Raw genomic sequence first — 14490 nt, forward strand, 5'->3', positions numbered from 1 at the left:
TGCAGGATTTCAGTTAGCAGGTGCCTCTCTGACTGCAGGATTTAAAGAAAGTGACTCTTGAGCTCACCTGTCAAATTCACAGCATAGCTGGAGTAAAATCCGTGGAGAAAAAACTGATCTCTGGTTTTGTACTTGATTGCGTATTGATAGCATGTCAAAATAATTTTCTCTAAAACCAGAATAGATACCCATGCCAAAAATGGAAATACAATATTTTTTTGAGTTTTATTTCTAAAAATCTGCAGTTAGGAGTGGAAACAAAAGCGCCAAACAAAAAATGTATCTCAAAATCAAAATATTAAGTGAAAACTGCAAAACAAACGTAAGTATAGGTGAGATGTTTTGGTTTTTAGCTGTTTGGTTCATTATACAGAACCTTGTTTTCAAAGTGGGTATAAAGGAGAGATTGGAAACGCTGTCATTATTAGTGGGGAGAGCATTACTTCAGTGTACAGAGATGCTCTTCTCTTGAAGCTTGTCAGCATTATAGCAATGTGAATTCAGTTGTGCTTGAGCTGGATTCTTTTGAAAACCTACAGTTTCCATGTGCATTCACCATCTTCACTGAGTCTCCCCTTCTTGGACAGGATTTTGGGAAGTGCCCTCGGTTGCGCCTCTTTACTCAGGAGTACATTCTGTCTCTGAATGAGCTGAATGCTGGAATGGAGGTGGTGAAGAAGTTTATTCACAGGTTAGTTACATTTAATTTATGGTGTATTTCCAATCCTGTGTCAATGCTTTGGTGTGTTACTTCTCCCAGCCCTGCTTTACTGGTTGTTAACAGTAGCTGGTGCTTTTTGGTACTGGCAAATAAGCAAATAAATCAAAAGCCCATCAGGCAGTGTTGCTGAAGGCTCTTTTTCAAAACGCTAGTTCTCAGATAAGTCTAGGGTTTTCTGCCTAATTCTGCACTGCAAGCTGATGGACTTTGCTGTGTGTATGTTCTTCACGTATGTTTAGACTCAAAGCCTCTGCAGAATGATTCAAATTAACTTCCAAGCTCATCATGCCCACTCAGGTGTGAGATTTGGGGAGGACTTCAGGGATACCACATCAATTAAATCAATGATTCAGCTTACCCTTGTTCATAAGTAGGGCCACTGGATTTACAGGGTTAAAATATCTCTCTGTTATGGCCCTTCTGAAGATCCCCCAAGGATGCCTATCCAGGTCTGTCACCACATTCTGTCTGACTGGTTTTGCCCACAGGAATCTTGCTCGCAATGACATAATCTTGTTTTTTGTTTCCCAGCATGCATGGTCCAACGGGACAATGCCCACATCCCAGGGTCCTGCCAAATCTCGTAGCTGTGTGCTTAGCTGCCATTTATTCCTGTTATGAGGAATTCATCAACAGGTCAGTATGAATTCCCAGCTGACCACGTGTTCTTCACAGACAGGATCAGCGTGAGATGGGTGTGCTTGAAAACCTGAGAGAAGCTGAACCTTCCTTCCCTGGTGCTCACCAAGGGAATGAGGAAGGGCAGGAGTGAGACCTTGAAGGAAAGGTTCTGTGTAAATCCCTGTGTATCTGGAGCTTTGAACCCGAGCTGGTTTCACAAGGCTGTCTCCGTTATTGTGGAAAATCTGATTCCTCCTCGCTGCAAAATAGACGCCGCAGTTCTTGACACACGAGCCAGTTTCCAGTAGACACTAAGGGTTCCCCTCTGCTATGTTTCCTGTTTGTTTATGCCTATCTGACTTTCCTCATGGTAGAGCACGGACAGGGGCTGCTCAGTGTCCAACACAAATTCCAGACACGAGGGCTGCAGACAAATGTCTGGGCATGTACTATAGCCAGATACATACTTGGGCATGGATTCTGTTACAGCTTTGCACGACTTGGACAGGAAAGTTCACCTTTAGACTAAACCGGTCTGTCAATTAGAGTAATGAAAAGCTCAAGTCTTTGTCAAATAGGGGCTGCAGAGCAGTCCTGTTGGAGCCTTTTAATGTTTTTAATTGATTTTAGTAATCCGATTGCACAGAAGAAAGCCATCCGGTGGGCTGGGGTGAAGTGCAGTGGGAAATTGCAAAAAATCGTGGCTTCTCAGTGTTGCACTCTCTCTCCTGCTCTCTGCTGGTATGTCTGGCTACTGAAGTGATTTGTTTCTTTCTGAAATTCAGTCGGGACAACTCGCCAAGCCTGAAGGAAATTCGGAATGGCTGCCAGCAGCAGTGTGACCGAAAGCCCAATCTCCCCCTCCGCCTTCTTCACACGAGTCCTGACCTGGTCTCTCAGGAGGCCACCTTGACTGAATCCCGTCTCAAACCAGTTATTGTCACTTCCAACGAGATCCACGTGGAGGTGGAGCGCAACAACACGGCCAACCAGAAGATGACAGCCGGCGTTGGCAACGACAGCGAGCCCAACCTCATCGACTGCCTGATGGTCAGCCCCACCTGCAGCACCATGAGCATCGAGCTCAGTGCCCAGGCAGACAGGATCCTGGGCTGCTACGTGGAAATACTCAAGATGCTGTGAGTGACTATTTTGAACAGCTTTTAGAACAATGTCATCTTAACGTTGGGCGGGGGGGGGGGGGCTTTTCCCACAGGCCTGTTGTCTTCAACATCTGTGCTGAGCCAGCACATGGTTATAAATCTTAACTCCAGCTCTGGAGAGTCCAGCCTTTGAAAGAGGCATCTGGCACTGCCAAGATGTTCTAAAAATAGCATTAGTAGGAAGATGAAAATGGAAAGCTTATTTGTACATTGAGCCTCAGGCATTTTACAGAAGATGGGATGTTGGTGCCAGTGGTTTCTCTTTTTGTTCTTGGCCACCAAAAATAAACAAAAAAAACCTATTTGTCTCCTCTAGGGCTCTGGGGATTGCCTGAGACAGAGCCAGAACAGGCAGGTCTGTGCAGTGATAGGCAGCACCACTACCCTGACGTTTGCAGGAGTTGGATACTGTCATTGTTGTTCACTTAGATGTGCTCCTGTCTTGTGCTTGTAGAAGTTTTATGAGTTATTCAGATTTGTTTGTGTTAGAGTGGAGTCTCTGTCCAGTTGCTTTGGTACAGCAGACCTGTATTAGACCCCGGGTGTTCAAATAAGTCTTTGCCACAAAATGGTGGCAACATTTGCCTGCAACTGGCAGGCAAATCTCCTGAATATCTTAAATAGGAATATAAAGGAAAATGTCCTTCAGGAAAGGCTTTGTTTTAATAAAGGATAAATAAAGGAAAAGGAATAACAGAAAAGGTGGGCTGCAGAATGGGAACTTGTAATTGAAGTGCGATAAAACAACTTTGTTGACTTTGACAGCTAGCTCTGAGTTGCAGTATGTTTTGTGGCAAACTGTTAAACTTCTATATTAATTATTTTTAAACAGTGTAAGGCCTAATGAAGTCATAGTTGAACTTTCTAGAATCCAAGACGTGGGTGAAATCTGGACTGTTCTGTAAACCGTGAGCATGTGCCTACACTGCAGACAAATGCACATCGGGGGGTACACTCTCAAGGAATAAAATGAAGTCAAAGTGCTGTGGTGGAGGATTTTGTGAAGGTTTTTGTCCCACAGTTTCTTTTTTTTCAAAATACATAGTACAAATTTGCAGCATCACTTTTCCACTCACTACACAGCTGACTTGCAGTTGCTTAAGCATTCATTCAAAACTGGAGACAGGACAAGTCAACACCAGATATTGTTCCCATTAGATTCTTGAGCAGGAAGTTGCTGTGAAGGCTAATTTTGTATATTTTTTTTCCCCTGTGGCCTAGGTTCTTCTGCCTTTAAAAATGATTGCATTAAAAAAAGCACAGCATCTGAGTTTGCTTCATCTGGGGGCTTCTAAGTCTCCACGCACCCAGGTGCTACATTAAACATGTCATGTATTTATTCCTGTCCCCTTGACTCTCCCTGTTTTCCATAAACACTGAGCACTCTCCCAGTCCTGATGCTGGTTTGGATGCTGACTCACTAAGCATTGACGGTTTTGGTTTCATCATGCAGCTGACACACACTTATAAACAAATTCACAAATGGGCATGTTCTTCCTCACAGTCTCTCCACTTTTAAACATTTGATATGCCAGGTCCCAATTCCCATTTAATTTGCTACACAAAGAGCTCGTTTCACTCCATACCTTAAAATAATCTATTTTTTTTGATGTGTTTCCTATCTTTTTAAAAATCAAGTTGTTCAGCAGCAGCAATGAAAATGGGAATGTTTTACTGTTAGAGGTGTTGTAGGTGTGGGGCAGCTTTGGGCCCTTTTTCTGCTTGTACAACAGGAGTTCTGAAAGGTGAAACCCACAGGATGTGTGCACAGTGAGGGACCAGTGATAACATAAAACTGCAACTCTCCTCAGAGTGCCAGAGCCCACACCCTGCTTGGGAAATCACAACCTGTGAGAATATAGGGCAGCTCCTAAGGCAGAGCTCTGGCTGTAGCTCCACTCATTTGAGTTCCCTTCCATTCCTGTTCATCCCTTGATCTTTTGGGTGCCTGAAAGCAGTAATGCAGAATCTGCTTGCTCCTCATTCTGCCACTGGCTCACTGGGAGGTCTTAGATAAGTCACTTTTAAATGCCTCATTTTCCTTATTTGTAAACTATAGGTAAAGATTTTCAATGTTGTTTTTTTTTTTTAATGCTGAAACCAGTGATGGAAAAGCATTTTAGAAGGACTTGTAGTTATTACCAAAAATACAAGATAATGCTGTTGTGATGCTGATTACTTTCATGCTCTAGCTCTTTCTGAACAAAGGGTTTCTGTTGCATGAAATACTATTACTGTACTTTGAAAATCTGAGAATATGAAGAAAGAGAGTTGAAGAACATGCCAGTAGGAAGAAAACATTAATTATAAAACAACTGTTATCCAGGAGCTGAGCTCTCAGCGGGCATTCAGTAAAATAATGTTCTTATTAGTAGCAATGGTAAGCCAAACATAAATAAGTTGCTTAGCATTGAGTTTGATTGTTCTTTTAGGTGTCTGACTCAGTATCATCATCAAAACAAGAGAGTCACCACGGATGATATCTTTTTTACATAATTAACTTAGGGCAGCAGGGAGTAATTTATTTAGGCAAATTTTAATTATTGGAAGTCTAGCAAATAAGAATTCTCAACAGAGGACATTTTATTGTTCACCTAACTCTTACACAGTGCTTACTTTTTGGGAGAAACACTCACTTCTAATAGCAATGAAGATGTTATTTAACAATCTCTGTAATACTTCACTTTTTGCACAGAAAGCTAAAAGGGCAGTTTAGAAAGTTTGTCTGTGGGGCTCTTACAGCACCTAGAACATCTTTGACCCTTTTTCTAATGTACTTGAGTAACAAAACACAATTCTTGCATACTAAAGGGAAATAGAAAATCATGATTTTGAAGATCTTGGCAGATGACCCAAAGTCTGGGCAGATTTTAAAGGAGACACAGTCTCTAGGGTAACACAGTATTTTGGTCCTGCAGTCAAAAGTGGATCAAACTTCTGTGTCAATATTCTGTAACTCATTCTGGACTCTGATAGTGTTACTGACAGCAGCCAGTGTCTCCTGAACGCTACAAGTTTTAAACTGGTGCGTAGAAAATGCACTAAGTTAATTGAAAAATTTTTGTTCATCATATTAAATTAGAGGCTCTGAGAACAGCTCGGCATTGCCCAGCTCCTACTTGCATGTTAATGTTTCCATGCATTTGGGAATGTCTTGTACAGTACAGAGTTGTACTTGAATAGAACAACCATGGTTAAAGAAAGTTGCAGTAGAAGGGGCCATGTGTCCACTCCTTGGGCTGGAGAACTTCAAAGTTTTCTTCCACCTGAAGGACCCCACTGGTTCTAGGGGGTGGGAAGACCCTTAAACTGTCTGCAGTGAAATCTACGTCAGCTGGTTGTGAGACCCCTCTTGGGGAAGCTCTGTTGGTGTTGTATCATAAACTGTTACCCTTTGTCTGTGTTATTTTTTTGTTTCCATGGCTGCCTGTAGTGGCAAGGGTCCGTCCAGATGTCCAGACTCTTGTACCCCTCTCTGGGGCCAGTGTCACAACCTGTTTTGGGCAACCTTGTGTTGCTGTTTCCTGATGCTTCCATGCCAACTGTGAGCAGTGGAGCCCATTTCTGTTCTCAGCAGTCAGGGCAGAACCTTTCTAGGGTTGCAATAGTGCTAAATGTTCTTCCTTTGAAAAAGCCAAACAAGCCCATCTCAAAAGAAGGTTGAGCATGAAAAGGCACCTCAGTGTTTTGCAGATAGGAAGTTTGTGCCTTGTATTGACAAGAGGTCTGATGAGGCTTTTTCTTAGCCTGTCCTGGCACCCTGAGCTAAACCTGATGTCATACAATTCAGGGAATTGAACCTAGAGCCAGGGAAAGAAGGGATCAGGTACATGTCTGGGGGTATGGTCATATTGACATATCTGACAACAGAGGTTACCTTGTCAGTCTGCTCAGTCTGGAGAAGAAGCTGCTTCCCAGTAGTTGCTCTTGTCTCTTCATTTCCCCCAAACCCCAAGGACTTGGGGCTTGCAGTGTTTCAGAGATGAGAGCCACAGCTTTCCAAACACGAGCACCCACTGGAGCTTCCCCTGGCTGCTCTGCATTCCCCAATAGGTCAGTGGCATGCTCTGAATATCCCAAGTGGATTATCCTATGTCATGTTTATCGAGGTTGCCCTGGGCTGCTCGTGTGTTTTGGATTGTTTGTGCCGCACATGACGTGCGGGCAGGTTTTCATTTTGGTGAAAGGTGATCCCAGGGAAGGAAAATGTATTATGTTGGCAGGCCAAGAGCGATGATGGCCCAGAGGCAAAGTCACTGCAGTCAGGGATTATTTAATTAATATGGTTGTTCTGTGCCCTGGCCAGTCCCCTGGGACAGTTTCAGGGTGAGGGAGGCTGTGTGCAGTGGCAGGTGATGGCTCTGATCTGTCACCGCCTGGCCCCGCGACCCCCATGCGCTTCTGGGAACCCGCGGGTCGGGCTGCAGCCTGGCTGCTGTGCTGCTCACCTAGAATTGCAAATCCTGCAAAAATCAGAGCCAGGGAGCCGTTCTCCCCCTTTCATCAGGCCAGTCCTGGGATCTGAGCTGTGTGATGAGTGTTGAGCCCAGCGCCCTTGGATGAGCTGCAAAGGGAGTTTGTCACAGGCGCTGTCCCAGGATCTCCCTGTAGCTCTGTGCTCCCTCCTTCTCCTGGCCCAGCCTCTTTGTCTGGCTCATTGCAGTGGTTGTTAACTGCAGCCAGAACTAATCCATCTCCCTTTCTTTCCATGCTTCAAACACTTCTGTCTTGTGCTGGAGCTTTGAATGGACTGAAAAAAAAAAAAAAAAGGAAAAAGAAAAAAGGAACTGTCTGAAATGAAAGAAGAGTGCAGATGAGATGAGCACAGACAGAAGGAAAATGTTTTTGAAAAGGGAATAGGTGGGAGGAGGAGAAACACTGTGGGCTTTTAATAAGTAGTTTAGTTTTATTCTTGCGCTGTGTTTGTTTCATGTTTCCTAGCTCAGATTGAAGGGATTACAGGCTGTGCAGATTTTATGTTCAGGTCCCACTCATGCAACCAAATTTTATATATTTCAATAGGAGATGGTTTCCTTCCTTTCTTTCTTTCTTCCTTCTCCTGCTGGGGAAGCAGACTGATTTCTTTTCACTGCCCTCTCACAGGCCTGCCCTGCTCCCCAGCTTTGAGAAAAGTCAGTGATACTGTCCCATTCTGTCTGCAGTTTCATTTCATTGCAAAACAACTTTTTTCTTACTCTTGCAATTTCCTTTGAAGCTCAGCCATGAAAAGTTGATTGGTTCATATTATTAGTAATCACAACTCTCCAGATTGCTCAAGAAGGAACTTCAGTGGTGTAACACTTAGCCTGGGATGTCACAGGAGCTAAGCCTCAAAGTGGCTCTCAGCTGTTAACCTTCTGTTAGAAAAGATTTGTAGGTGCTGTATCTCATGTGGTATGAAGCACCTTTAACACCTCTGGATTTTCTAACTCAGGTTTTCACTTCTGAGTCTCCCCTGCTTAAAAATCTGCTTTTAGTGCTGTTTTTATTTACCAATAAAATGTGTTGTTCTTAGAATAAAATCAGCTAGGAATTTCTAAAGGGTATGTACATCTAAATAAAACAAAATGTCTGGACTATGTTCTCACACCTGACAAACGTGGTAAGACCTGTGGCACTTCTCAGGGCTGCAGCTATAGATAGGTTGCATCAGTTCTTTCCTACAAGACACCTGGCATTTTAACAAGAGACTTTTAGCTGAACCTGAACACAGGCCAGAGTTCTGTGTCACTGACCCATTCAATGTGTCTGTAGGTCAGAAACAATGAATAATCTTGTAGATAGCTTTAATTAATCAAAGCTTTGTTGAAAGAACGCAGAAAGCTCATCTTAGAGGTGCTGTGTCATAGGTTTCCTTCCATTATTTCAGTTTATGTGACAAGCCCCATCCTTAGGTGTGTCATGATACTCACTTTACACTGACTAAATGGAAAAACAACCCCTGTAATGAAGTCCTGCTTCATGTCTTGCTGTTCTGAGACATTAAACAGAGTTGATCATCTTCCTTATTTGTTCAGTGGCTAAGCAGGTGAGGGACTTGTTGTCTCTGGAAAGAACCTTGTGAATAGGTGATCACAAAGTGCTCTTGCTGCCACTGACTCACACTCACTTCAGGTTTGTGAGACACCCCTTGTCTCAGAGTTGGCCCTAGTAGAACAGAATTTTTCATGGAGGAGAAAATTAAGTTCACTGGCTTTTAGCACAACTGGCATGGGCACGAGGTTTCTTTTTTGGATTACTGTAACTTCACATGTGCTCTTCTGGTTTTTAATGCACTAAACCACTTTCAGGTCACAGTGGTCCTCATGGGTTGGTTGCTTGCATGACATAGCACACATTTGTGTAACCTGAACTCATACTGCTCTTGGGCAAGTGATAACTGCTTCCCTGGTTGATTTTTACATCACAATTCTCCATTCAGGTAAAACTTCTCTGCATGTTGCTTCTTAAGAGAACCCTGCTCACGCATTTAAATTTTCTGTCTGTGAACACATCTTTGTGGATTGTCCCAACATCATGTGTATTACTAGTTCATGGACATTTCCGGGTTTTGTGGTTCAAAAGATGGATGAGACTTTTGGAAATGCATCCATCTTCAATTTCTCTGAGCTAGAAGTTTCCCTTTGCAAAACTGCATTCTTTTGGAACAGTTCCTGTGCGTATGTTGTCTGTCTGTAATGCTATCAGTAGATACTGTCCATTTGAGAACATTACACTTCGTTCCTTCCCAAAGACACACCACACTTTTGTGCCAAGTTTCCAGTAAGCTGCAGCCAATACTCTGGTTTTTAACACTGAAATCCAAAAGGTAGCAGCACTAAGAGGAGGTGGCAGGCGTTGTTTCTGCAGACATCCCCAGGTGTTTCAGCCCATGTGAGATTCACTTCTGTGTGTACTCGTTGGTACTAATGGGACTGAGAGCCAGGGTCTGGGCTTTGGCTGGTGGGTTTTGTGTCAGAAATGGATTTGGGGGCATCTCTGTTTTTGCTAATGGGCTTCTGTCTTATAGCAAAGAAAATTTCCAGTTAAATGTAGAGAAGAGCTTTAAATAGCAGTGGCCTGGTAATTGCTCTACCAACTTAGATGAAAGTATTACTTAGTAATTAAATGTCAACAGGTTTCATAAACAGCAAATGTCTTTAAGTTGACATAAAGAAGGCCTCTCTGGAGGTTACTGTAAATACCAGATTTATTGTGTCTCAATGGAGAATGTGCTGGAAATGGAAAGGGAAATGTCACTGTAGATTTTGAGAGTGCTTCAGTAAACCAGAAAGGGTGTTGGTGCCCACAGTAAAAACCTTTTAACTCCTTGAACTAACTGTTGGCAAACCATACTTAAAACCTGGTAACCTATTAACAAAATGTTCATTTTGCAGGTCAGACTATGATGACTGGAGACCAGCCCTGGCCAGCTTGCTTCAACCTATCCCATTTCCCAAGGAGTGAGTTTGCACTGTCTTTTTACTGGCTTGTTCTTGTTACTGTTTTTTTATGGTGAAATATACGTCAAGTAAAAAGTGATGGTAATAGGAGCTTTGTGCCTCTAGTATTGATTTAGAAACTGAAGTTGATTTTGGCTGATGCAGAGGGATGTGAAGCCCTCCCCACGTTCGACTTCCTTCCCCATTTCTCTCAGATGATCCTGAAAAGAAAATACGGTTAACTAGAGACAGGCAGACAGGAAGGGGAGAAAAGCTGGTGAGGAGGAGAGCAAAGTGAGAGATTTAGTGGGGGAGGATGCTTTACTGGCGTCACAGAGACTCCTGTCATTTGTGTTCTGCATTAAATGGAGAAGCTGCCCTATGGATCAGCCGAGCTCCCTCGGAAGCCTGTTAATGAACAGTGGTGTTTATAAAGTGCAGACCTCCACGGACAAAAATTGCAACCTGTAATTGTACAATTTGCTGGCTTGTCACATCCCCTGATGACCTGATGTCTTGAATCACAGAGGTCTAATCCTCCATGCCAGGTTACCTGGGCTACAGTGAGAGCTTGGAGATAGGTAACAGAGACATCATTAAGTCAAACGTGAGTCTTGGGGGAGCTGTAAACCATAGCCTGATCCAAGGCACTTCACAAAATGACCATTAATTGCTTTACTCATGTATGATGCTAATTAGCTGCGACCATACCCTAATTGCCTTGCAATTAAAGAATACACCTGGCTCTTGGAGGTAGGCAAAACTCTGTAATTATATAATGGCATTGTAAGTCTTTTACTTTCTTCTGACCCAAAGCTCCTACTGACGTTAGTCAGAGTCTTGTCTAAGACAGACTCAAGAAAAGCTACAAGATTTGTTCCAAGTAATTTTCCCCTCTAGGTTAATGAAAGAGGCTTTATCTGATTTTTTGAAACTTTTTTTTCTGTCTTATTTGCTGCAGTTGCTTAGCAAGTCCTTTTATTATCTGGAAAGAACTGAAAAGTGCTTGTTTGGTTTTTTGGGCTTTTTTTCCCCCCTCTCTCCTTTCTCTCAGATCCTCATACTCTTCTGTTTTGAATTTCAGGGCTCTCGCACATGAGAAATTCACAAAGTAAGTTTCTGGGCTTCTTTGTTTTATTGAATAAATTCTTGTATTAGTCAATAATAGCAGCGATGCATTATTCAGTATTGTGTCTCTAATGGTTTTTATCTGTAAAGGGCTGTAGGCATGTTCTGTTAGCAATAAAAAGTTCTCTTTGTAATTTATTGTGCTAGCAGGAGCCCAAGGACTAAAGCCACTGGGTGCTGATAGAATTTACAAAGGAGTTTGTCAGTGCACATCTCTGATACATTTTCTAGGTTATTGTGAGCAGACACTGTCCTTGGTAATCACTTTTAGGCATTATATGTCCTTTCTGTGGAAGGAGTTCAACGTGTTTCTCTCTAAAGTCCATTAATATATATAATTTTAGGTGTTACTCAAGAGAAATGTGATACCTGTGCAAATACTGCAATCAGCAGCTTGTCCTTCTTACTCTTATTTTTTCCAGGGAGCTGAAATATGTGATTCAGAGATTTGCAGAAGACCCGAGGCAAGAAGTGAGTTTGTTGGCAGTTTACACAGAGCATTAGTTGGAGGGATTGCAACTGCACATGTTCAGATCTCTCCTTAAGTAGTTTGTTCCAAAACACGGTGTGGTTTTACTCTGCCTAGGGCTCTAAGGAGTAGTGGCCACTCAGGGTGGTTTATGTGTAAGGTTTATGTGTTGTCACCTCCTTGTCTGGCATCAGCTGATGTCCTTGTTCTGCAGTAAACTGCAGACCAGCAAGATTTTCACCCTCTCTGGGGATCACTCAGAGCTTTTCATCTTCCATACTAAAAAAAATGGAAGCAAAATCCATGGATCCACACAGCTTACAAAATAGCAGGTTTTGTGTAGCTGTGTTTCAGCTCTGTTGTGTGCAAATGACCGTAATTCTCATGAATTGGCAGCAGAAAGGGGTGGGAGTGTGTTACTGGGGTGAGAGTGTTGCTGCAGCCTCGTGGTGCCTGCTGCACTCAGAGCCTGCTCAGCATCACCAGCTTTGGCTGAGTCACAGGGAGCCTCTCACCCACAGTGATTCTTGCTTTTGGCATAAAGGCAAGAAAGCTCCCTCAAACTGTGGTTGAAGCTGTATCATCACTGCCCAGAACTCCTCATTCTCATGGGTTTAGATCTTGTGAGCAGCAGTTACCCGTGTCAGAAGAGACCTTCTTGTCCTAGAATGGCACCAGGATTTCATCTGTCCCTAGAGTTCTGTGCCCAAAGGAAAGAATTTACCACCCACACACACACACCTCAAAAATTGAAATGGAACATCTGTTTCTTCAAGTGAAGGAAAAAAAAAGAAAAGGAAAAAATAAAGCTTAATTATGACTTCTCTATTAAATTGTGGGACTAAATATAGTAATCTCTACAGTGGGCCAAATTTAGACTAATGGTTGCTCACTGGTGCCAGTTTTCCAGTGCAGCTTCCGTGTTATGTATCCCTGTTGAGTTTTCCCTGTGGATTTCCTTCACCCTGACTCTGGTCAAATATTATTAGAGCAGGAGTTATAAGAATTGTTAATGATTGGAATGAGCAAGCCATCAGCCAGCACATTTGGTATGCAGATCACATCAGATGTATAGACACACATGCTGGGAGGACAGGGGGAAAATGACATAAGCTGAGAAATTTGTGGGGTTCTTTTGTGTGTTTTTTGATGGTGTTTTTTTTTTTTTCCCAAGTGAAAGGAGCTGCTCTAGATTTGAGCCATTTCATGTTGGATTTGTGTAAAGGGAATGAAAAGGGCCATGCAGTAAAGGCTGAAGCAGCTTCCCTCTTGGTTATACTGAAAAAATGGATTCTGGGAGTGGAGACTGGCCTGCAGCTCTGTAGATTGGAATATTAACCATGAGATTTCCAGCAGTCCCTGGTTTTGCAGTTACTTTTGGCCCAGTGTGGGAGATGCTGGTGGTTATTGGCAGGAACTGTAACCTTCCCAATGTGTTCACTTCTTGGCAGGTCCACTCGTGTTTGCTGAGTGTGAGGGCTGGCAAAGACGGCTGGTTCCAGCTCTACAGCCCTGGGGGAGTGGCCTGTGATGATGATGGAGAGCTCTTTGCCAGTATGGTAGGTGTCTGCAGTAATGTGAGTTTAGAAATTCTGCAATTAGTAACTAATGCCTGGTGGTCAGTTACTTGTCTTTGTCAAAAAATTACCAAAATCACGATTTTGTTAACCATGAGTGTTCACCAGAAAATCCAGAACTTTCTGCCACCAAATCCATCGACCTCCCTTGCAGTCACAGTTTGGTTAGCACATTACTGTTCTCTTTTTGAACCTTGGTGTGTTTTCTCACTGGTAGTGTAATACACAAACCAAGCTTGTGCATATGTATGTATTTCTGTATTTATAAATATCTGTCTTTGTCTGTCTGTATAAAAAACTCTCTCAGGGAACATGGAAAACTGGGAGACAGACTCTTCTGTACATCCACACCTATAGTTTACATTTATAGGCTACCCTGGAATTTAAAACCAACAGATACATTTGTTTAATCAAGGGATGGATGGATAGATATAAAAGGTGTTATCAGTGTCTCTGCCCAATTACATTGTTGTGAAGAGGTGTAATTAGAAACCAGCATTCCATTTTCAGCAGTTTCTTTTGTAACTCTGAGAAGGGCTAGACAGAAAATAACAGGTTTTAATCAGTGATGAGATTTAAGCACTGTCTTCCTGTGCAACCTGGGTCAAGTCACGTAGGTCTCTCGCTGTATTAATTCTCCACAAACCAAGTAAGGTGGAAATTATATTACTGCCTTTCCCTGGTAAGGGGGAAAACATCTGTTGAAGTTGGCTTTGGGTACATGGTGAAGTGACTCTCTATGCTTTGTGCATCTCCCACATGCTGAACATTTTGGGATGAAAAGAACATCAATGTCTGTCTATACCCTTAAATTCAGACAATCAGTTAGCTCTGAAACTGATAATGGAAGAAGAGTGTTTACAAAAGGTTTCACCCCTCTTCACTGATCATCTGTCTTTTATCTTTGAAAAGAAAATTTCTTCAGAACTGTATCATTTCTCCTGAGAGCCTTCAGGATATTTATGAGCATCAGGAGATGGCGTGCATGAGAAAGCACAATGCTAACACACATTAATATGCAGTACTCTGTGCCCTTTGCAAGGATGTTGATAAATACTTAAAGAGCTCTAACGACTAACCATAAAGTTGGAAAAACACCCTGTTCTGAGATGCACCTAATGTTACTTTACTGTCAGTGTCAGTATTTTCCATTGCTCAAGAAAACTTCTAAAAAAACTTAATGAAAACTGCATGAAATTAAATCTCTTTTGGCCTGGAGGTTCACATTTTTAAAGGCCACCTAAGCTGATGGATGCTTAAGGAATAAAAGATTTTCTGTTTTTCTAAAGAGCTTGCTGATAATGAAGCCATGATTCACATAGAATTGACCTGATCATGGCATGGTTGTGATATTTTAGCAGTATTGAACATAGTGCAGGCAATGCCATGA

General features: G+C 42.5%; 1 protein-coding gene across 2 annotated transcripts in view; it reads left to right on the forward strand.

Moving 5' to 3' along the window:
• Nucleotides 1-14490, forward strand: part of CMIP (c-Maf inducing protein) — a 130523-nt gene that overhangs the window by 103821 nt on the left and 12212 nt on the right. For both annotated transcript variants that reach the window (XM_053952618.1, XM_053952619.1), the window contains exons 8-14: nucleotides 588-691; nucleotides 1253-1357; nucleotides 2128-2481; nucleotides 9882-9947; nucleotides 11011-11037; nucleotides 11477-11525; nucleotides 12975-13082. In XM_053952618.1, the coding sequence (XP_053808593.1) occupies nucleotides 588-691; nucleotides 1253-1357; nucleotides 2128-2481; nucleotides 9882-9947; nucleotides 11011-11037; nucleotides 11477-11525; nucleotides 12975-13082 (813 nt within the window). The remainder of the gene's footprint in view (nucleotides 1-587; nucleotides 692-1252; nucleotides 1358-2127; nucleotides 2482-9881; nucleotides 9948-11010; nucleotides 11038-11476; nucleotides 11526-12974; nucleotides 13083-14490) is intronic.

The sequence above is a fragment of the Vidua chalybeata genome, chromosome 11 (assembly GCF_026979565.1).
Source record: "Vidua chalybeata isolate OUT-0048 chromosome 11, bVidCha1 merged haplotype, whole genome shotgun sequence".
NCBI lineage: Eukaryota > Metazoa > Chordata > Aves > Passeriformes > Viduidae > Vidua > Vidua chalybeata.